General features: G+C 34.2%; 1 protein-coding gene across 1 annotated transcript in view; it reads right to left on the bottom strand.

Moving 5' to 3' along the window:
- ADGRV1 (adhesion G protein-coupled receptor V1) overlaps window positions 1-21,899 on the bottom strand; it is a 425,471-nt gene that overhangs the window by 357,543 nt on the left and 46,029 nt on the right. The window contains exons 11-21 of the mRNA XM_081133843.1: window positions 19,636-19,859; window positions 14,940-15,066; window positions 14,666-14,851; window positions 13,737-13,917; window positions 12,912-13,075; window positions 11,572-11,695; window positions 10,321-10,587; window positions 8,222-8,348; window positions 7,132-7,349; window positions 5,784-6,527; window positions 3,213-3,586 (exon numbers count right to left, since the gene is read on the bottom strand). Coding sequence (XP_080989969.1) covers window positions 3,213-3,586; window positions 5,784-6,527; window positions 7,132-7,349; window positions 8,222-8,348; window positions 10,321-10,587; window positions 11,572-11,695; window positions 12,912-13,075; window positions 13,737-13,917; window positions 14,666-14,851; window positions 14,940-15,066; window positions 19,636-19,859 — 2,736 coding nt within the window. The remainder of the gene's footprint in view (window positions 1-3,212; window positions 3,587-5,783; window positions 6,528-7,131; window positions 7,350-8,221; window positions 8,349-10,320; window positions 10,588-11,571; window positions 11,696-12,911; window positions 13,076-13,736; window positions 13,918-14,665; window positions 14,852-14,939; window positions 15,067-19,635; window positions 19,860-21,899) is intronic.

Consider the following 21,899-nt stretch of genomic DNA (forward strand, 5'->3'; position numbering starts at 1 on the left):
TGACTCACTTCATTCATTTTCATGAAAATGTATGCCAGATACCCACGTCCAAATAACCGAAATCTGTCAGTCATTTTTTTCAAGGAAAGCTGGCATTCTGTGAAAAGAGCATTTCATTGAACTCACAATTCAGTATCTGTACAAGCAGATACTTTTCTTCAGGGCAACTATCATGTTTGGTTAATATAGAAGTCCTTTATTTGTGATTCTCATTTCGTGACATGGAACACTAAAAAGACAGGGATTTGAGGGTCAAGATTTTATGAAATTATTATTTTGTACTGCTTCATTAAAGATATTCTTATGTGAAAATTTGCACCTTTTAAGCTTCAGGCATGTGGGGAAGAAAAAAGCAATGACAACTGGCACAGTTTAATGTCACTGCCTTGATTCATACAAAGGAACTACCAGACAGCATTCGTGGCAGCCACTGCTTCTGAACTGTAATTGCCAGTAAAATGAAAAAGACATCTTAGTCTTTTTATAAAATTAGGTTTGACCTTTGTTGAACTCCTAAAACATTTCGGGAACCCCCAGGGGTCCTTGGGCTACACTTTGAGAATGACTTCAGTAAGCAATAAATATTAGTGATGATGATAAAACTATTTCATATTACTCCTGTCTTCAAACCATTCTGAGATGAAAGAGTTCTCTACTTCTATTCTTAATAGTTAGTTTCAGAAATGAAAATTCTGTAATATTCCTGATATTCAAATTCCAATGTTTGATCTTTTAGATTCAACAAAACTTTTCCTATTTTAATTATCTAAACTTTACTCTTTCCAATATAGATATATTTGATTTCTCTCAGGTGGGCTTGGACAATAACCAATTACCTTTTCTTTTTCTTTCCAGCAATTCTACCAGTATACGTGCCATGGGAAGTTCTCTCTCCTACAATCAAAGTCTTAACTGGCCTCATGCAAATTCTGAGATTTCTGGGAACAGGCAAAGCTGCATACCTAGGTGGAACTAAGCCAACACCAACACCAACACATTCTAGAAACAGAACTTGCGAGACAAGCCAGCATTGAACTCTTACTATCATGGTCCAGAAAGCCAGAGAAATACTAAGAAACAAGTCCTTATTTGGGCAGGTTTTTTAAGTTTAAGTATTTTTTTTAAGTTTGGTTGTTTATGTAGTTTAACTCAAACTAGAAGTGCTGTGATTTGAACTATGAGCCTTTTCATGTTATATTAAAATACATTCATAAGTTCAACAAAGACTTTTGAGTACCTACTACGTTCCCTTGTAGGTGCTGGAGATACAACAATGAACAATATGATCTTGTTACACTCAGAGCTCTTTCATCTCTGCGGTGAAAAGGGATAACCATTAAATAAGCAGATTTATGAATTACAAATGGAATCTAAGAATGTGATCAATGCTAGAAAAAAGTAAAATGAGGTGAAGAAATGGAGAGTGATCAATTGAAGGAAAGAAGGGAATAACTTTAAATAAGAAAGTCTTCATTGAGCAGATATCTTTGGAGCTGAGACTTGAATGACTAAATCCTAAAGATGTGGAATAAGAGTGTTCCAAATAGAGAAGCTAGGAAGTGCTGATGCCCTAAGATAGGAGCTGAAACAAGGCAGGTCTGACTGAAAACACTGACCAAAGAGGAGAATTACACAAGAGGTCAGAGCCAGAGGTGGGCACCAGGTCATGAGGGAACCGAGAGGAAGCTGGCTTTACCTGCACCACACTGGTTCTCACACCCTGATGGAAGCCACCTGTCTTTTTAAAAATAGAGATGATGGCCCTAGCCAGTTTGGCTCAGTGGTTAGAGCATTGGTCCTCGGACTGAAGGGTCCTGGGTTCGATTCCGGCCAAGGGCACATACGGCGATTGCCGGTTGGGGCAACCAAATTGATGTCTCTCTTTCACATCAATGTTTCTCCCCCCTCCCTTCTCTGAAAAACAATGGAAAAAATATCCTTGGGTAAGGATTAAAAAAATAAAAAGAGATGATGATATTAAAATATAGAAGGAAAGATGACAGGTTACAAGACTCAAATTCCAGTTCTTCCCATTGTATCTTAGGAGGAAAAAGAGGAAATGAAAATTACTTATTAAGTACTAATAACTGCCAAACTTTGAACTATGTATTTGATCTTGTCTCAAATAATTCAACTTGGGTTAGTTATTTGCTCAGGTCTCTAAACCTCAGTTGCTAACCCTATAAAGTGGAGAGAGTAATAATTACTATTTGTTGCAGCTGTATTATGGATTGTCAGAAAGGTGCATGAAAAACTTAACATGTAAAGTACTTTGACGACTATTTATTAAAAGGTATTATCATTATCAATAAACATATTTCTTTGAATGACATTGATTCTCACTACTCTAGGATATTCTATTTCTGGTATAGAAAAACACCATTATTAGTAGATCACTTATGATTGTCACCAACCAAAGAGCTAAGAGGGGCAATAAGATACCTCAGTTTGAGCTACAATGAGGCCTATGGCCTAGATACTCTACCCATTCATGTTTTTCTTAATCACTTCAATTTGCATATACACCCTTCTAAAACTACGAGAATCAACTTGCAGAGGGAAAGACTCTCTTGCTCCTTGGCATCCTTTCATAGACATCGAGCTGTTGCTGTCACACACAACACCTGTGAAGTAGTTTCATGACATCTCACATTACTGAACAGGAAACTGAGATGATTACGAATCTTTGAAAACTTGAAAAGAACTGATAAGGACAGTAAAACAGCCTAATTAATTAAGCTGGCAAAGAAGGTTGATAAGAAAGGCATTTATAAACAACTTGGAAGAATGTTGTAACTAACTACTTAAGTACATTGGACATGTGAGAGAGAAAAAACCACCCTCAAAATATTGTATTTAATAAAGTTTCAATTATAATTATTCATAGAAGCTTTCAATACATATTATTTCATTTACTTATGTGGTAATCAAATAGTAGGTAAAAAGTAAATATGTGTGGAGTATAATTATACATTCTGTGAAGTGTATTAAGTTTAAAAATAACCACTACAGTTTCATTTGCTAACTTACCATTACTTCTATCAGCTCGTTAAGCTTCTGATTCAAACTGTGAACTTGTAAGAGCTCTATCGTACTTCTGGGCATAGAGTAGATAGATACTCAAGCAGTCTTACCAGATGAAAGAAAGCCCACTCCCAAACAAATTCACCTCCAATGAATTAACTCCAAGTTTCTCCAAGCTCACGACTTACCTCTGGTATACAGGCTCCTGTGAAACCAAACAAGCCATTGGCATTGTCACTTTTTTGTATTATTAATCTTGCTGTAGTGTTCTCTTCAGAAATACGAGCTCCTCCACATACAGAGACCAGTTTAAGGATGAATAACTCTTCTCCTTCCTCTTCATTGTCATCTCTTGCAGAAACAATGAAGGATTTGTTAGTTTCTCCCTGTCTGAACTCCAGATACCCAGAAACAGGGTGTAAATCACTCTTTGCTGGCATGGCATGAAGTTCATAAATTTCTTCAAGGGTCAGTTTCTGCTCATAGAATCTCACATCCTGCATCAGACCTGTAAATCTGTCATTGCCATTCATTCCTGCCCCAATTCTCAGTGTTCCAGGACCTGAAATTAGAGATGGGTTTAAATGCTTCAATATCCACTAGTCTCCTGTCCTAAATTACAAGTGTGATTCAGAGAGTAAAGCAACTTTATTGAAAGTTTTTATAAGATTAAGTAAAACTTTTACATAACAAGAATATAATCAAATAAAGACTTTCTGTTATGTTGAAAAAATGAATCAGTAATCACTGGGATTTAAGATATTTTGTACTAAAGGATTGTGTGTGTGTGTGTATTTGAATAGACAGTTCTTCCAGGAAATTTTAAAATTTCCATGTACATCTAGGAATGAAATAATTTAATTCAGTTAAATTTTAAAATTTTAGTATGACTACTGTTTGAAAACTTTAAGGCTTGATCTGTTAGAAATTCATCTTGAGTTAAATAAAATTGTGACAATTCAGGAAAATAAGCTTTTGTGGACCAAATACAACTCTTTATCCATAAAACTAATGAAACAGATGTAGAACAAGAAATATTATTTTTCTTCTCAGGAACAACATTATATGTGAGTCTTGGGTAATCACATGCAGCCCAACTATATTATTATCTACGATAACGACCCTTTTCAGGAATTCACCAATTCTTATTTCTTATTCTCTCTCCAGTAATTCAACTAATATACCTTTGTAAGATGAGAGCCTGACAGCAATTTGGGGGAAAGTACAAGTAATATTTATCAAGATCACCAATCAAGGCAGTTTTACACCCAAATAACTCTTTTAGGGTAGTTCACATGTATCCTGCACATTACTGTCACAGTTGTCCCAGGCCTTCTCCAGTGGTCTGGACTGACTACAGTAATGAGAGTGCAATATCTACAACAGGCAAGAATACGGATGAACCTCATAAACAATACTAAGCAAAAGAAGCCAGACATTCAAACGTACACACTGCTCAATTCCATTTACATAAATTCAAAAACAGAAAAAGCTATTCTTATGCTCTTACAAGTGGCAGTACAAGGTGAACAGGGTGGTGCGTTAGTGACTGGAGAAGAGCCAAAAGGGGCTCCTGGAATGCTGTTTCTTGATCTGGGGGCTGGTTACCGAGGAATTTAAAGTTTCAAAAAATTCATCTACCTGTACGCTTATGATATGTACACTTTCATATATTTTATAATATATAACATATATTATATTCCATTAATAACTTTTAAAACTATATGTACACTCTTTCAATTTTCTTTCCAAGTTCCAAATTATAAAAACAATCTAAGTTCCCTGAAGTAAGCTAAACAGAGAAGAGAAACGCCAGCTCTCACTACCCCCAATCTTTCCCATTCTCATTCTATCACTGCGCTGCCACCACGGGAATCAATGCTAACAGATACATGTACATATTCACAATCAAAAGGTGAATAATTTAATTCCACGGTGTGCTGTAAGCATACGCGATGGATTTGAAACCTGTAGTGTGTGCATGTTTTTTCTCTTGCCCATCTTTGTTTTCCACTAGAAGAAGAAATACAGCCAGATATCTAATGCAGGAGGTTCAGAAGGAAAATATCCTATTATGCGATAAGCATATAAAGGCTGCTCTCCTTTCTTACTAAATGAAAAACAGAATCAAATCAAAAGATGGGGAGGCTGAAAGGGAATTGGTGATAACCAATATCGTGTGTAAACATGTGAATGTGTTTCTCAAGAAAACAGCATGGGCTCCAGCTTAAAGACAATAAAGATGATCTCTCCAAAGCACTCCTTATACTGTAAACCCTTGAAGCTGCTGAGGTTTTTAATGTAGTATTTCTCTTCTGATTCCTCTTTAACCTTATTCCCACTGCCCCCCGCCTTCAGCAGTGGGCTAGCAGCAGTTCCCATTATGATATGCTCTTTCACATTTCTACACCACTGCTCTTTTCTCTACCTGAAATATTATGCCCTATCCGCTGTTGCCACAGCAGGAATAAATACTCCTCCTTTGTAATTTTTTTCTTTCTTCCTACAATGTACTGAAGTAATCTGTTTGAACATCTCTTTCCCAGAGCCTATTTCAGGTGCTTCAAAGGCAAAGACTTTGCCTGATCCATTTCTGTAATACTCATCACAGAACTGACTGTCTTGAAAGGCACATAGTTTTACTTAAAGAAATTAAAACAATACACAAGGAGATTTTAAAATACCTGTGAGCCTTTTTAAGAAATAATTTTTTTTTTCAATTCCAAGTTCAGTGCCCTGGTTGTAAAGATAACACTCACCATCAGTAATGGCTTCTCCTTTCAGACTCTTGATTCCTCTGGGCACTGCACTTCCATCAAGGTAGAATTCAATTATACCATCATCCAGGATAATTAGAAGATGAAGCCAAATATTCTCTTCTAAATATTTCATGACTGTTGTCTTGGCAACATAGGTAGTATTGGAACCCAGAGTTTTGTAATGAAGGGAAACCATCACGTGGGATTCGTTGGTTTGAATTTTTACCCCATAGTAGATGCTTCCATTACCATCGTCCTTTGCTATAACAAACCCATTCGTGTTGGCATTGGGCATTACCCAAGCTGAAAAGGTAAAGTTGGCGATTGAGTTGTTCCTGGAAGGATGGTATTTTGGATTAACAGTTCCAAATGCACCCTCTCGTCCACTGAAGTACAAAGCATCTGTTCCACTATGGTGACGCCTCATGTGTGGTTGTAAGTGCACAGTGCTGGGAAAAGTTCCAACCAGCAAAAGATCTATCATTGGAGGCAAACCAGCAGGGAACTCACTGGACAGTATTTCCCATCCTACACGTACATCACCAAAGACGCCCTGTTGCCTCAAAATGGTAAAGTTGGTGATATGAGACATATCATCTTCTGAGAGAACATCTTCTGCTACTTCTCTCTCTAAGCACTCTGGATCCAAGACAAAAACTCCAAAGGGATCATCATTGAGTGGAATCATTACTGTCACCTGAAGGTTGGTTCCAGCTAGTTGACCACCAGGACCTGGGGACCCACCTATAATAAGAAAATTTGTAATGAATGGGAAACCAGAATTTAAAGTACCTTCTAGTTTAGGGTGAAAACAAAAGGTTTGTTCAGCAAACTTTCAGTTAATAATTTATTCATCCATCAATGAACAACTGTCACCACATGGCTTTTACCACATTTTCAGGGGTATTCAGCATAATTTCATTTTAAAAACCAGTTCAGCCTAAAAAGAGAATATTAACTAGAGATGTTTAATTCCTGTGCTTAAAACCAAAAGTGATGGGGAAATTGATTGCTTAAAATTTGACCAATCTTTAAGACACCATGAATCCTTACTTCCAAACTTCCATTAATGTTTTGTTGGAGATGCTATATTTTGGTGGGAGAAAAAATCTATTTATAAGTTTGAGGATAAATGTAAGTTTTCATCTATAAAATTTAACTGAGCTAAGACCACAAAATAAACACTAAAAAAACCACTCCTATCAAAAAGGGTATTTTGACATACAAAGTCAGACAATCAAGATACATTTATTTCTTCATTAACTGTAATTTTTCTACAGGTCTAATTATTTAAATGTAAAATATTAAATTTTAGTGGTAAAATCAATGAAATGGGAAAACACAGCACCTGAAATATTTACTAGCTTTAAAATATAAAACTCATTGAATTCAGGAATTTTATCAGGAAAAGCATGGAGAATTATTGGTTTGGCTTCTTCTCCATCTGTAAAGTTAACAGTCCCTGAAGTTTCATAGAACTCTTGTCCAGGCTGCAAAGCAGACTCATTCTGAAACAGCTGCCAAGCCACAGAAACATCGCCAAAGTGTCCTCGCTGCCGCACAACCCTATGTAACAAAGTAAAGAAAATTCATTTTTATGGAAAATGTGTAAGTAGACAAAATAACTCTAATGGAGGCTTTCTGCATTTTCTCAGAAACATACTTTTTCTGTTTATCATTTTTAATATAAAGCAACCAGCCAGTCCTTACTGAGCAACCACGAAGAATCTCATGGGAGAATGAAGTGGAACTTAAAATAATAAAGAGAAGCAATCTTAAAAATCAGTCTTTGCCCGGTCAGTGTGGCTCAGCGGTTGAGCATAGACCCATGATCCAGGAGATGGTGGTTCGATTCCCAGTCAGGGCACAGGCCCAGGTTGTGGGCTTGACCCAGTCGGGGGCCTGCAGGAGGCAGCTGATCAATGACTCTCTCTCATCACTGATGTTTCTATCTCTCTCCCCCTCTCCCTTCCTCTCTCTCTGAAATCAATAAAAATATTTTTTTTCTTTAAAAATCAGTCTTCAAAGTCCAAACTGAAAGATAAATTCTAAGCCAAACTGAGAAACATTCAATGAGAACTTGAAAATGTTCTTCAAAAGCATGGGACAGGGTGAGGATAGTCACGTATCACTTGAAAGCAGGTTCAGAAGACCTTGGAGAGTCAAGCCTCTCAGTCCTGACCAAGGATGGAAGTTGGGGTAAGGAGCTTGGGGAGAATAGAATAATTTCTGCTCACCAGCTAAAGTGTCATTTTCTTTAAAAATAAAAAACAAAACAAGTGGCAACAGAAAAAAAAAAAAGGCTAAAATTTATTCAGGCAACCAACTTCAAAATTATTCAATTCTTAACCAATTTTTTCATTCTGAAAGATTAATGTTTCAAAAGATTTTATTGTATTGTACCCAATTTTGAATTTGCCTTTTCTAAATATGCTTACCAAAATGCATTAGTCTTTCCTTCTTCTACTGCTTTGTCTATGGGCTCCAAAGAAAAAATACCATTTGGGTCATCATTAGCTTCAATTATCACTGTAGCTATTCCATATTGATATACTACTGTATCACCTAAATTAAAAATGAAAAAGTCAGTAGTTAACTTCCTGTTAAATTTTTATTTTTAAATTAAGAAATGCTTTAGAATTAAATTCAAATTTCATCAAGAGCTTCCTCACTGAAGGTCATAAATAAATGAGAGAGAGATGCCTCAGTAAGTTTAATGTGACTTGCTTTTGAGGAAATGTCTAATTACAGAAGAACTACTTTATTGAAAAGTGTACAAGATACTTTTCTTTGCAATAGGAATATCACTTCAATACTTCAACTGGAAATTTTAAAAGTTGCTTTATCTAATTCAAATTTTTGAGGTAGATTTTTTCATTTCATAAAAAATGAAAGAATTACCCCACAACATGAAAATGTTCCTGTCCATATTAATTGGAATCACTGGCTTGAGTGCTTCCCTTTAATTCCCTGCCCTCAGGCAGCAGAGAGTGATCTGGTCATAGGACAAAGCAAAAAATACTCCTAGTGCCAGATCCTGGTTTCCAAGCAACACTCTTCACGGAAGAAACCAGGGTTTCCTGGAGGAATGGTTGATTTCAAGGTTGTAACAGGAAAAGTACAAGACGAGTTTGGAACTTCTTGCTGTTCCAGAAAGTAAGAAAATGTTCAAATAATAACAAGGACACATCAAAAAGACAAAGAAGTCATCCTGAACAGGGAGGGCACCACTGGCCAACTCCAGGACAATTGGGCCATTAAAAGAAATAATGATGCCAAACAAAACCCAATGCATGAGTAACAATATTTACATATTTTAAAGTACGTTCTTCATAAAATTTACTAATTACAAAGAGAAAAAAATACAGTAGACAAGGCAGGCAATCACTACCTAAATTGTGGCCAAAGTGAACATCACAGTAAAGGGACAAAACAAAATCATGTACCAATGGCAGGGACATGGTAACAGGTCAGAATCACCTTCTATGAAATTCCTGCCAAGGATGCAAAACCTGAATCTAATAATGATGAAACATTAAATAAATCCCAAAATGAGCAACATTCTACAAAATAGCTAGTTTATAATCTTCCATATTCTAAAGATCATGAAAGTCAAGGAAAAACTGAGGAACTACTCCAGACTGAAGAAATTAAAGAGTCATGACAATTAAAAGTAATACAGGATTCAGGAAATGGTCATTTTGCTAGAAAGAACATAATTGGGACAACCGGAGAAATCTGAATGGGGCCTGAGGCAACAATTGTATTAATATTAACTTCCTGATTTTAATGGTTGTACTGTGTTTAGTTAGGAGAACATCCTTATTTGTAGAAAAACACACTAATGTTTTCAGGAGTGATGAAGTATCATCTCGTCGACTTACTTTCAAAAGGTTCAGAAAAAAATAGCTCTTTGTGGTCTTAAAAGAATAAACATTAAAATAAGCTATAGCCTCCCCCGCCCCCCAACTTACTAAAGGTATGGTCAAAACCTTCTCAGGGCCCAAATATTGGGGTCAAAACAGCCTATTTCATTTACAGTGCAGAGAATGAACAGCCTATTTTTCCCCCTTGCAATTGTCATTCATTGTGACTAATAGCTTCAGAGAATTATCAAACAGCCAGTTGGGCTCAGCCACCTACAGAATGCAGCTTCCCAACCAGTATGCCCAGCACCCTGCTAGGAGAGCAAGTGGTTACAGAATTTTTGATGTCCTAAGCCCGTGGGTGACTAAACAAGGCTTAGCATAGCTTTAGCTAGAAGATTTTTATCTCTTTTATAATATCATAATTTTCTATGTGTGCTGTATTGTGAAAAAAGATTATAAATAATGCCATAGAGTATACCAGGTACATGAAGGTTCAACACATATTCTTCACCCCATTCCTCAAGAAAGCAATGAAACAATTTTGCTCTTGAATAGTCACAGATGATGGGTAAGTACTACTTGGCACCACTACTAGACAGTAGTATTTAATGTCACCTTAATAAAAGTGCTGAAACAACAGATCAGTCATAAAAGTACAATTTATTTACCTGTTGAATTAAAGAGGATTATATAAAAGTGTTCATCCGTTTCTGGGATATCATCTTCATTAATGAATACAGATATTCTCTGCTCTCTACTTCCAATCTCAAAAATAAGAGTTTCTCCCTTTTCAACAGGAACAAAGTCTCCCTCTCTTGCAGTTGCCTTTCCATCCATGGTAGCATATTGGACAGTGCAAACAACATCAACAGATCCATTTCTGAGAACTGTGAAGTCAGCAGTCTCACCTTCTTTAACCCTCACTACACGAGGTTCTGAAATATTCACAAAGAAAAGAAATATATGAGTTTTCATATTCCATCTACATGATTTCAGGTCACTTTATGTTTCTTCCTGTCCCCACAAGAAATGCCCTCCAATGTGACTTTGCTTCAAGACTCACCTCTGGTCCCAAATACTAAACGAGGCCCCCTTTAATTACTTCTAGCCAATGGTCTTCTTTTTGCCCTAATTCCTACTGAATCCACTGTCTTCAAAACCCAATTTGTTGGTCAATAACATATGATCTGAAATCCCCTACCTACAATTTCATACACTTCATTTCCAAATTTAGACTGTAAGTTCCTTGAGAAAAGGCCCACATATCTTATGTTTTATTTTTGTGAGGCAGTTAGCAGAAGGCTGAGCAAAGGACTAATTAAGTACATATTAACCAAAGGTTAAGAGCATGAATCAATAAAATTTAAAGATTCTTGCCATTGTAAATTGACTATCTTTCAAGACAGGCTTAAGAAAGAATTAGTCACCAATTAAGTCTCACAAATAAAACTCAAAGAAGTCTTAGATGGCAAAAGACAATTCTAAGGGAACCATTAAAGTGGCAAAAATGGAGAAAGCTTGATTTATGTGACCATTCAATATTAGTTGTATAGTAAGTGATCATCCATTAGGTACAGTGCCCAGACCCTGGACTGGCTACACTGTAGATTGGGAGAGGTTATGTAGAAGAGTATTTGTTTTTGCACAAAGCAAAGAAAATACCTTGGAGTTTGAAGGTGGGGGGAGAATAAAGCTAACAAAACGGTACTTACTATTTTTTTCCCTTCAGAAGATATTTAAAAGTATTTGTTAAAAGGTCAAAAAGATAAAATAATGATCATCCAAACAAATCACAAAATCATATTTAAACAAGCATCAATTATGCTTTATCAAAAATGTCCAGTTAAAAAATAATTGAAAATGTATATATATGCTGTTTAAGACAGACATAAACTCAAAAAAAAAAAAAGCAATACCACCTGCAAAATAAATGGGGTCATCATTTCTTCTAATCCTCAGAGTTGCAGTTGTCTTATTCCCTATTTTCGCTCCTCCAGTGGCATTAAGTAGGGTAATGGTGAATTCTTCCATTTCCTCTGGAATCTTTTGGAAAATGTCATACATGTTTTAAGTCATCCAATTTGTACAATTAATTCCATTATATATTCCTAAATTATTTTTAATTCTATTATAAATTATTTTAAATAATTTAATTTAAATAATTTAATTTATAAATTATAAATTATTTTAATTCTATTATATATTCCTAAATTATTATATATATATAAATGATAATGTCAATGTTCCTTTACATTTCTGAGGTAGAACCACCCTAAATTATTCAAGTAGGACTTAGACATCCCTCCCCTGGAATTTTCATATTCATTCATCCAAACTTTTTTCATATTCATTCATCCAAACTTTATTCATTCAGCCACTTTATTTTGACACACTATAAAATTTGCTGTAGATATCTTGCCTTATGTAAGCTAAAAATAAAAATACCACAGTCATATTATTTCTTTACAAAAATGGGATATATGTTGCTTACAAGAAAAGGATGGAACAGAAAAATAACTTTTTGACATATTTAGAACTGAGTTCTATATAATAGTAACAAAAGCTCAGCCAGCTCTCAAAGGCCACTTACAAACCTTACTGAAGTTTCACCCAAGTGTGTCATAAAGACTCATGTCCTAAGAAGATGAGGTTCCCTACATCTCCGAGCCTACATGAATTCCCAAGTGGACACTGTTTCTCTTTCACTTTGCCCATATGAGCTGGACTTCACGTCGTAAAAGAGTGTTGGCTTTTGTCTCCCATGAGGCGAGTCTGAAGTAAAGGAGGTCGGCTTCCACAGCTGTTCAAAGTGCAGTTCCCCTCCGAAAGGCCCACCCCCACTATTCCTGAGGTCTTTCTCTTCATTACCAGTAAGATGAACACCACACTGGACCCATGATCCATCTGGTTCACAGTCCTGATTCTGACAGTGCACCGTAGGATAGTTGGTAGATGGTGCACTTGTTTTCAAAGGGCCAAAGTACAAGGCAAGCCCTTCACCTCTCCCCAAACTGTGAATCCCTGGTATTTGATACCCACACAGGCTCACTGGCCACTATCAGTTCTACCAGTTCTAAGAGTTAAAAATGCCTCAGGAAAACCAAAAATAGTATTTTTCTTTTGGGTTAGAGTCAGACATTATCATACTGAGCTCTTTATTAATATATTCACAACAAAATACGTTACCAGATGTTTAATTATTTAATAAAAATAATTATTAAGCAATGACAGTAAAGAAAATTATACATGCAATACTAACCTCATCTGGAAGGGAGTAAATGGTGATATTTTTTGAAAATTCCTGATCTCCAAAGAAAGTAGTCCCTTGGACAGGAAATACATCTTGTGTAAAGTCTGGACTAACCACCCATGATACACTAACGTCACCAAAGTTGCCTCGATTTCTTATTACACCATAAACAGCTGTAAATACAAGTGTGTAAAATATATGTGAGTATATATTAAACAATTCTAAAATGATGAGTAAAGAAATTGCTCAAATAAACAAAAGTAAAAATAAGACTACTTTTTAATAAAAGCCAATTATTTGCTTAGCATAGCCTCCAAGGAACATATAAAATGCCTTAGCTTAGTCATTTCTCTGTATGCATATGATTGATAAAATAAATGGACTTGATCTTTTCTATCACATTTGGGATTTTAAAAGTTATTCAGCATTTGGCACAGAATAGTGATTAATTAGATACATCTATCCAAAGTCCTACAAGGAGATTTGCTAATATTTGCAGCTAGAGGAAGCTGCACACGCAAAAGTGATTTCCTTACCCAGAAAGACATTGCTCTAAAAATAAACTACTTCTCATTTCAAACCACTGCAATAGTTACCTAGCAGTTACTCTTAGTTTTAAAGTTTTTCCTATTTGACTCAGTATCATCACAATACTGTGCTTAAAATAAAAACAGCAATACTAAATATGATTCTTTAAAAATACCAATTTCTGCACTCCATGTAATTTCTAAGACAGACAAGTAAAAGTAACTATATGCTAAAAAAATGAATTCAAAAGTTATTAATTTCCCCTTCAGTAAACAGAAATAGAATATAAGAAGCAAAATAAATTACCACTATAGGTATCGTCTCCTTTACTTTCATTTATTGTAACAATTAGATCATCAGAAACAAATTCTATAATCCCATGAGGATCGTCATTTTTTAGAATCGTTATATTGACAACGGTAGCGCTTCCCAACTTGCTTTCCCGTTCACCATGGCTGCTGAGAACCACCCAATAGTGTTCATCCAACTAAAATGAACAGGTAGAATTAGGAAAAACACAAATTTGAAGTTTTCAGAGCACTTGAAAAATATACATTCAAGAACATTAATAGTCAACTTTTTCAGAAACACATAACTCAAAGGACAAAAGATCTGGTACTATTCCTTTAAAAAATTTTAGCATTCTCCCATTAATTAAGAAGACACCAGATATAAGTGAACATTATCCAAAAAGGGAAAAGATAAACAATGACTACTCTAAAACAGTAAGAAGCTAGACCTTATCACAGATGATCTAGTCATTTAAACTAATGAGAGCAAATAAAATAAATTCATTTAAAAGCCACATATGCACTGGTGTGTAAACATAATGGAACTATGCCTGGTTCCATTAATATAAAACTTAAATTTATTTCCTTTAAAAATGTAATTTTAAGAAAAACTCCTTCAGCTCAAAACCACATCATTAAAAGCTGAGTCAACGCAGATGACAAAATAAGACATAGAACTAAAAGGAGATGGAAACTGATCATGCACTCAAAGTTTCATTTTGTTTGGTATTTCTTTATGTAGGGTAAACATACATCATTAAAATCTGACTGTCTTACTTTGTTTTTCAAGCTTGTATTTCCTTTTTCAACCACAGGTATTTCTCAATCCATTCCTGCCCACTTTCTGTCCTGTGTCTTGTCAATGTCCGAAATATTTATATTTGATAATAGACTAGATACTATCAACTTTCCACAGAACCACAAGGAAAAAATAAAACCCCATACCTCTGGTATCCCATCCAATCTGCTCAGCAAGGTGATTACGATCTCCCTTTCCCCAGGTTTAAATTCCAGCACCCCTGTGTTTCCATAGAATTCATTGCTATCTCTTGGCTCTACCCAGTAGTGGAGAAACTGCTTAACAAGAGCTCCCCTGGATCGAATGATGTGGAGCTCTACAGATTCTCCTTCCTTAAAAAAAAAAATCCACAAAAATTCAAATCATACAATTCTTCTGAAATTGTGAATACAGAATAGATTGAAGTTTCTTTCAACTTACTTCTATAACATAGGGTCCTCTGGAAGCAGGAGAAAATTCAAAAATCCCTCCGGGATCATCATTTTCCAAAATTATTAGATCACGGCTAGTATATCCAGACTTCAGCACTTGATTTTCCACATTGACCCTGGAGAAGTCAGGGGGGGAAAAAGCACCTGCTATCATCCATAGTCTTAGTTCTGAATTTTGCAGGCTTCTAAGGCAATATTTACAACACTTTCAGGTAATGAATATAAAGGTTAGTAAGAGTTTAAACCTTAAAATGACTTTAAGTGTATTAAAATCACCTAAGAGCAAAACAGGTTTGTGCTCATAGCATTTATGGAAGAACTTCTTTTTTCTGGATTCATTATATCCTTTATGTTTGACTGAAACCAAACACTGCATATGTACACCAAGAATATAGTAACCAAACGTTGTAAATATATTGTAGTTTAAATTATAATGTACCAAATTTACAGATGTTTCCAGTTTTAGAAAAACTTATTTGTAACATGTACTTAAAAATATATTTAACTAAAATTGTTTTAACTTTACATACACTTGAATTTCTTTTAAAAATGCATTACATATGATTCTAATAACTGAATAAAAGTTGAATATGTGAACGAAAGCCACACGGATCAAAAATAAACAAAATTGTGATTAGATATTAGAAATACTTTGTGACTTTTCATATGTTTTTATTCACCTTGATTCTAACCTCATGCATTTTTCTTTTAATATAAAAGAAAATGTAATGCACATAAAAAATGGAATCAAATGGACCTCATATGCATGACATATTATAACAATTCCTATACATACCTCAAAAGAACATATTAAAACAAGATGGTTTTTTTTATTTCTGGTTTTTACGTTCAGTGTATAATTAAAATGATCAAAGGGTCTGGAACTACAAGGCTCTGAGGGTTTAAAAGCCTGCATGCTCTTTGAGAATTCTCAATCCTGCAAGCTGCTCTAAACCTTTCCAAATGTCACTTTCTATTGAACCGAAAAGTACTCTTGAACACATCTCAAAATCACAATGAAGCCACAATTAATATGTAGAAAGGATAGCTCACTTCCTATGTAATAGAGCATCTGAATTAACATCCTTCCCTAGCTTTTGGAAACCTGACAACCAATAACTAGCATACTAGTGGTCACAGAAGGGATTAGTCTAGATAATAGGAAATTTATTTGTTAATTGCTAATGCAGTCATATGATTTTTGTAGCAAATCTGCCCATATTTCATTCACATCAATATTTTCATTAATTAAAATTTCTTCTGTCCACATAAGCTAGGAGACAGGAAAACTAGATCAGAATATAAAATTTAAAAATCCATTTGGAGCATTAAATAATTTTTTTAAACTTTCTTAAACTATGCTATCCTTACATAAAAAGGCAAAAAAATTGTAAAGTTCTTTATACAACCAGGAAAATGTAGGCAGAAACTGCTTAGATACAAACCAATGGGAGAGAAGAGTTGTGATCACAAATTATCTGTTAAGCAAACTATAAGATTCACAAAGATGTTAGGTAAGAATTTCACAAACAAAGCACAAAAAATTTTCCCTACACTATGTGTAAACTATAAGGAAAGTTAAAATTTTAAATTCTTCATATATGTAAATACAGTAATTCTCAAACTTTTTATCAGATATCTTAAATGTATTCATAATTTAAAACTCAGAAAAAAAGACCTCATATAAGCTCCCTTTATCATTAAAAAATAAAAGTACACACAGAGCATGCACAGGCAGGTGGACAAGCAGAATTTCTCAAGACCTGTGCTCATGCAGAACAGCAGCTGTATCCAAAGCAATGGCTTGCAAAGCAAAATGTTGAATTACCAAAAACCAGGCATTATCTTGTACACTTACCCAAAATACACCACAAACCTTTCGGTTTCTACTCTGTCAACACAAAAAGAAGCATTGGAAGGGGAAACAAGAAACAGACACCATTTGCCAAAATCTCGCTGATACTGCTAGAAACTTAGAATGGCAAGGTAAAAAGGAAGCTTTCTTCTTTTTCATCCTGTGAGCTAGTAATGCCCACTTTATGGGAACTCTGCACACTGGGTTCTTTGCTATTGACAAATGCTAGCAAGGGGTTTGGCAGTTCCCACTTAGGGAAGATGACCCCATGGCCAGCGAGCATGCAAGGCCCATTGAAGACATTCCTTTCCAGGCCTGCTCCAAGGCGCTGGGGCCTGCCAAGCACTTTGCATGCTTACAAACCGCAACAGCTGAGCAAATTTCATTCAGCCTGGCTTTTAATTACTTAGTAGCTTTAATTAGTTTTTCTTTAAAAAAAAAAAAAAAAAAAACCTCCATCCTCAGATCTAAAGCCAACTGTGCTTTGAAAAAATGAAAACTCTAGAAGCAGAGAAAAATATACCTCTCATCATTTGTGTAGAAATATACTCAAGAAGCCATATCATTACATTATTTAATTATGACAAGTATTACTCATATATAACTTTATATCAGGAAATCTAAACACTTTTCCAAATTCCCAACATAGTGCATTTTCAAACAGCATTAAAAAACACATGTCAAAATATGCAAACCTATTGCTTCACTTTTAAAGTTAAATGACACTATAAATAAAAGGTTATATAGAACATATATCAAAAATTTTAAAAATAAACTGGCATAATAAAATTGTTGATCTGGGGAAAATGAAACAATACAATATTTTAACTGGTGTAGTATTAAAGATTTATAAATTGTTTAATACTAGGGCAAGTTTTATCTATATTTAGTTGAAATATAGAAAATTTGCACTTTGATATTAAGAGAAAACTGTAACTGTAAACACAATAGAGTGTTTATTGTAGAGTGATTATTTTTGTTGCAATATTATATTGTAATTTACTGTGATCACATGTACTAGCATTCATTCATTCTTTCATTTTAGTTTTGTTGAAAATTTGCAAACCTCAGATAAAAGTTTTGAAAAATTATTATTTTAAGTAGCAGATTTTATTCTCACATTTATTTAAATATAAATATGATTTGAACACTCAAATGTGATCAGCTCATTCTTGTTCATGCATAATTGAGATAATACAAGTATGCATTAGTTATTAATTGAATTAAAACATTTTGGTATAAATTTAAACCAATATTCTCTGTTTTAAGAGAGAAACCAATGATTTCTGAAATTCTCTATACCACTATTTGTACTTCCTTGTGAACTATTTTTATCCATAGGAAAAACTTAAAAGTTATATTTAATTCATGTCAAAGGTTTATATGATAAGGTTAAAAATGGCTATTTTGAAAGAATATGAAGAACAGTTACTATGAACTTGCAGAGGTAAAATTTAAATCATTCTTCAAACATTTAGTTCAGAGCAGAAACTCTCAGCTACATCTTTGGTTTATAATTGCTCTTCATTTTGCTTTAGTTTCTTTAAGATTGAGCATTGATTTAGTAAGTACTCAAACCTAGCTTTATATAAAACCCACATAAGTGAAAAAAAATGAAAATTTTCAGTTTACATTTATTACATTTCACTGATTTATTTCATCATATGAAATATGTTTCCTTAAGGTTTAATGTAAAATATATATTAAAACTGTAGTCATTTACACTGTGTGTGTTTTTTTATTCTTTCCTTTTTTGTTTGCTTGTTTTGTTGTTCTTTTATTTTACTTTTCATATAAAAAAAGAAAGTAAGCATAATGTGGTTCAGAAAGCAAACCAGATGAACAGCGGACATTCAATTCATTTGTTCCCTACAATCTGTATTTTTTTTCTCATAAAAAACAACTACTCACTAGGTTTATGAAATGTGTTGATACAAAACACCTTCAAAGAAAAACCTATAAGAGGTTGACAGTAAAATACAGAGAGGAACAGGGGTCACATAAAATAATTACCACTCTAGTCCTGATTAATATAGTACAAAATAATGCCTATTAAATTTAACTGTAAATTTTATTGTCTTAAAAATATAAATTTTTCAAAGCCCTCAAGTCACATTAACTTTAATATGTTAACAACTTTAATATAAAGAGACCTGTAGTACATAAGCTTCATTTTGATTTTTAAAAAAATAATTAACATCAATTAAACAGTTTGTTTTTTCGTTTTTGGAAAGGTTTTTTGAACTGCTGAAAAAAATCTCTGATGATTGTGATGTTTTCTTAATATAAATTACCCACTGAGAAATGTTAAGTAAATCCTTATTATTACTGAAAAATAATGCTTAAATTTGTATTATTTTGATTTTCTGGAATATAAGTATTATTTAATGTTTAAATTCCATAGAAAAAATGAATTTTATTAAATGAAGATTAACGGTTTCTTTGAACTCACTCAAAAGAGCTCTAATCCTCTCCCGTGTTGAAAATGAAGCCAGCAAAGCTGTTTGCTTAACTTAATATTTTAGATTTGTTGCTACCTATTTTTTAAATATGGCAACATATTAGCTATGCTTAAGATTTATCTGAAACCTTCTATAAATTCTCTATGAAGTCTTTCCTCACAATGAATAGCAAGGTAAAAGTTCACAATTTCAAAATATGCAGTCCTACCAGAAGCCATCAACATCAAGGTAACAGTAAGGAGTCCAGCATATTATCTCAGTTTTTTCTTTTTACTTTATACGGAGAAAAGAATCGAAACAAAAAAAAAATTTTTTTCTGAGAATTTGAACACATAAATGTACTAAGCATTACCTAAATAGATTATTACCTGTCTAGGGAAAGTGTTACCGTCTCATTCATTTCTGGTATGTCATCAGCTTTGACAGTAATGTTGATTGTTGTGTCACTTTGGCCAGATAAAAATACAACAGAACCATTAAAGGGACCTATATCGTCCAGGGTCACTGCTTTTGAATTAAAGCCAGAGGGCTTCAAACTCCAATAGACAGTAGCCTGGCCATCAGTTCCATCCCGATGTAAGGGAATGTATACCTTATTAAAAGAACAACAACAAAAAAAAAAACCACAGAACAATTTCTTATATACTCACATATAAGTTTTTCAGTGATTGTGTTCACATATTGTGTGAATATATATACTGCATAGAAAAGTGAACCAAATGACATTAAAAACATTTGCACAAGCCTTTTCTTTAAGCTTGAAAATAATTTTAGATAGAATTACATTTATTAGGTTTTGTTAATCAAATTATTAACAAAATTGCCCCCACCAAAAAAGATGCCTAACTAGGAATGTCTTTAAAAAAGACTTAAACATTCTTTTTTAAAAAAAGAAAAAGTGATGGAGAGCATAGAACAATTTGGCTAAAGAATAAATTTCAATCTGAGGTTCTCTAAAAAAAAAAAGGAATTAATCTAATGTCACAATATAAACAAAAATAAACCTTTGTGATTACAGTGGGAAAATTATATGTTATATAAAATGCATCCCAAAGTGATAGGGGGTAATATAAGAAAATAATAATATAAGGAACAATAATAAATGTTTTTAACTAATACAATAAATGCAGTACAAATAAAATTAGAGACTCAAATCGGGGGTCTGGGTTACTTTGGGCCTGTTATTTAACCTCTCTGACCTCAATTTCCACATGTGAAATGAAGTTAGTGGCTCCCTGTTTGTAAGTGTGTGGTGAGGATCAGAGTACCACTCCACAGTATGAACTACATAGATGGAAGCTATTAGAAAAGTCCTGAAACAAACTGTATCTCGTCATTTAACTTAAGTGTAGTACACATTCAATATATATAATAAAAGGACACTGTAGATGATGATGAAGTTTTTCAAACAAAGAATACAAATGAATATTTAATTGTAGACACGCTATTCTTTTTAAACTGCTAAATAAGGTATCCTCTTTGTTCTTTGCCCTTAAAAACAATCCTGTCTTGAGGGGAAAAGAAAATAAAGAAAGACATTTTCCCCACTAACCATTCTGCGAACTTGGCTAGCAATGGTCAGGGCTGGGGACTAAAGAGCCAAGATTCTCAGGAGAGACAGAAAATATGAGAGGACTGTACCCTTAAATCACCAGAGGGAGTGGGCATGGACCAGGCTGTAGATGGGACAAAGAGATCAAAGGGAAACGCCCACTTTTTCTGCTGTTTCCCAGGAGAGGAAGAATGAAAGTTCATGGAGCCCAAAACTTTTCCCCCCAAAAGCTAATTTCCCTCAAGGGAAAAATGTAAAATGGTAAATTTACAGTTTTATAAGATAAATGAATAAAAAGAGTCCAAACCTTAAGAAAAAGCTAAATCTTTTTTTTTTTACTTTTTTTAGAAGAAAACAGTATATTAAGAAAAATATAAAAAAAAATGAAAACCATCTTGAAAAATGGAGCTTCTCTGCCAATATATAGAATCAAATATATAAACAAAGGAAGCTATGGTCACCATAGTTTGACATGAGGTTTTGGTATCATAAATTGCTCTCTCTTCTCATTCCTGATCTGAACCTCAAACCAGTTTAAATCATATGCAAGTGTGAGAGACCTGAGCAGGGTCTTAAGGGACAGACTATGGTTCAGGGAATGGCAGGACTGAAGGTCACTAGATAGTTGGTGGGAAAATTCAACCGGGGTAGGGCACGGAGGGAGGGATGCTGTATATGTGAGCATGCTTTTGTGTGGGGGTGGAGTATGGGAGTATGCAATAATTTACTCACATATATAATACAGAATTCCTAAGATTAGGCATTCTACAACTTTACCACTATCACCTTCACTACCAAGCATAGTACTCCAGCCCTGCCGAAGGCAGGCATGAGTAGCTCTCAGAAATGGGATGAGTCAAATGTACCTGTGGTATATCACTCTATCAAATGTCATAGCACTATCCAAAAGCAGCCATATCAAAAAGTACTACTTTTGCTGTGAGCAAATAAAATTCTGATTTTATCAAATATGGCCAAAGATGATGGAAAATCACAGGTTCATCAGTTACTTATTTCAAATTACATATTGAAGATTGGCTGCAGATGGTGAAGCCTTTCATTATCTGTTAACTCTATTTG

The sequence above is a fragment of the Miniopterus schreibersii genome (genome assembly GCF_964146895.1).
Source record: "Miniopterus schreibersii genome assembly, chromosome: 3".
NCBI classification, from domain to species: domain Eukaryota; kingdom Metazoa; phylum Chordata; class Mammalia; order Chiroptera; family Miniopteridae; genus Miniopterus; species Miniopterus schreibersii.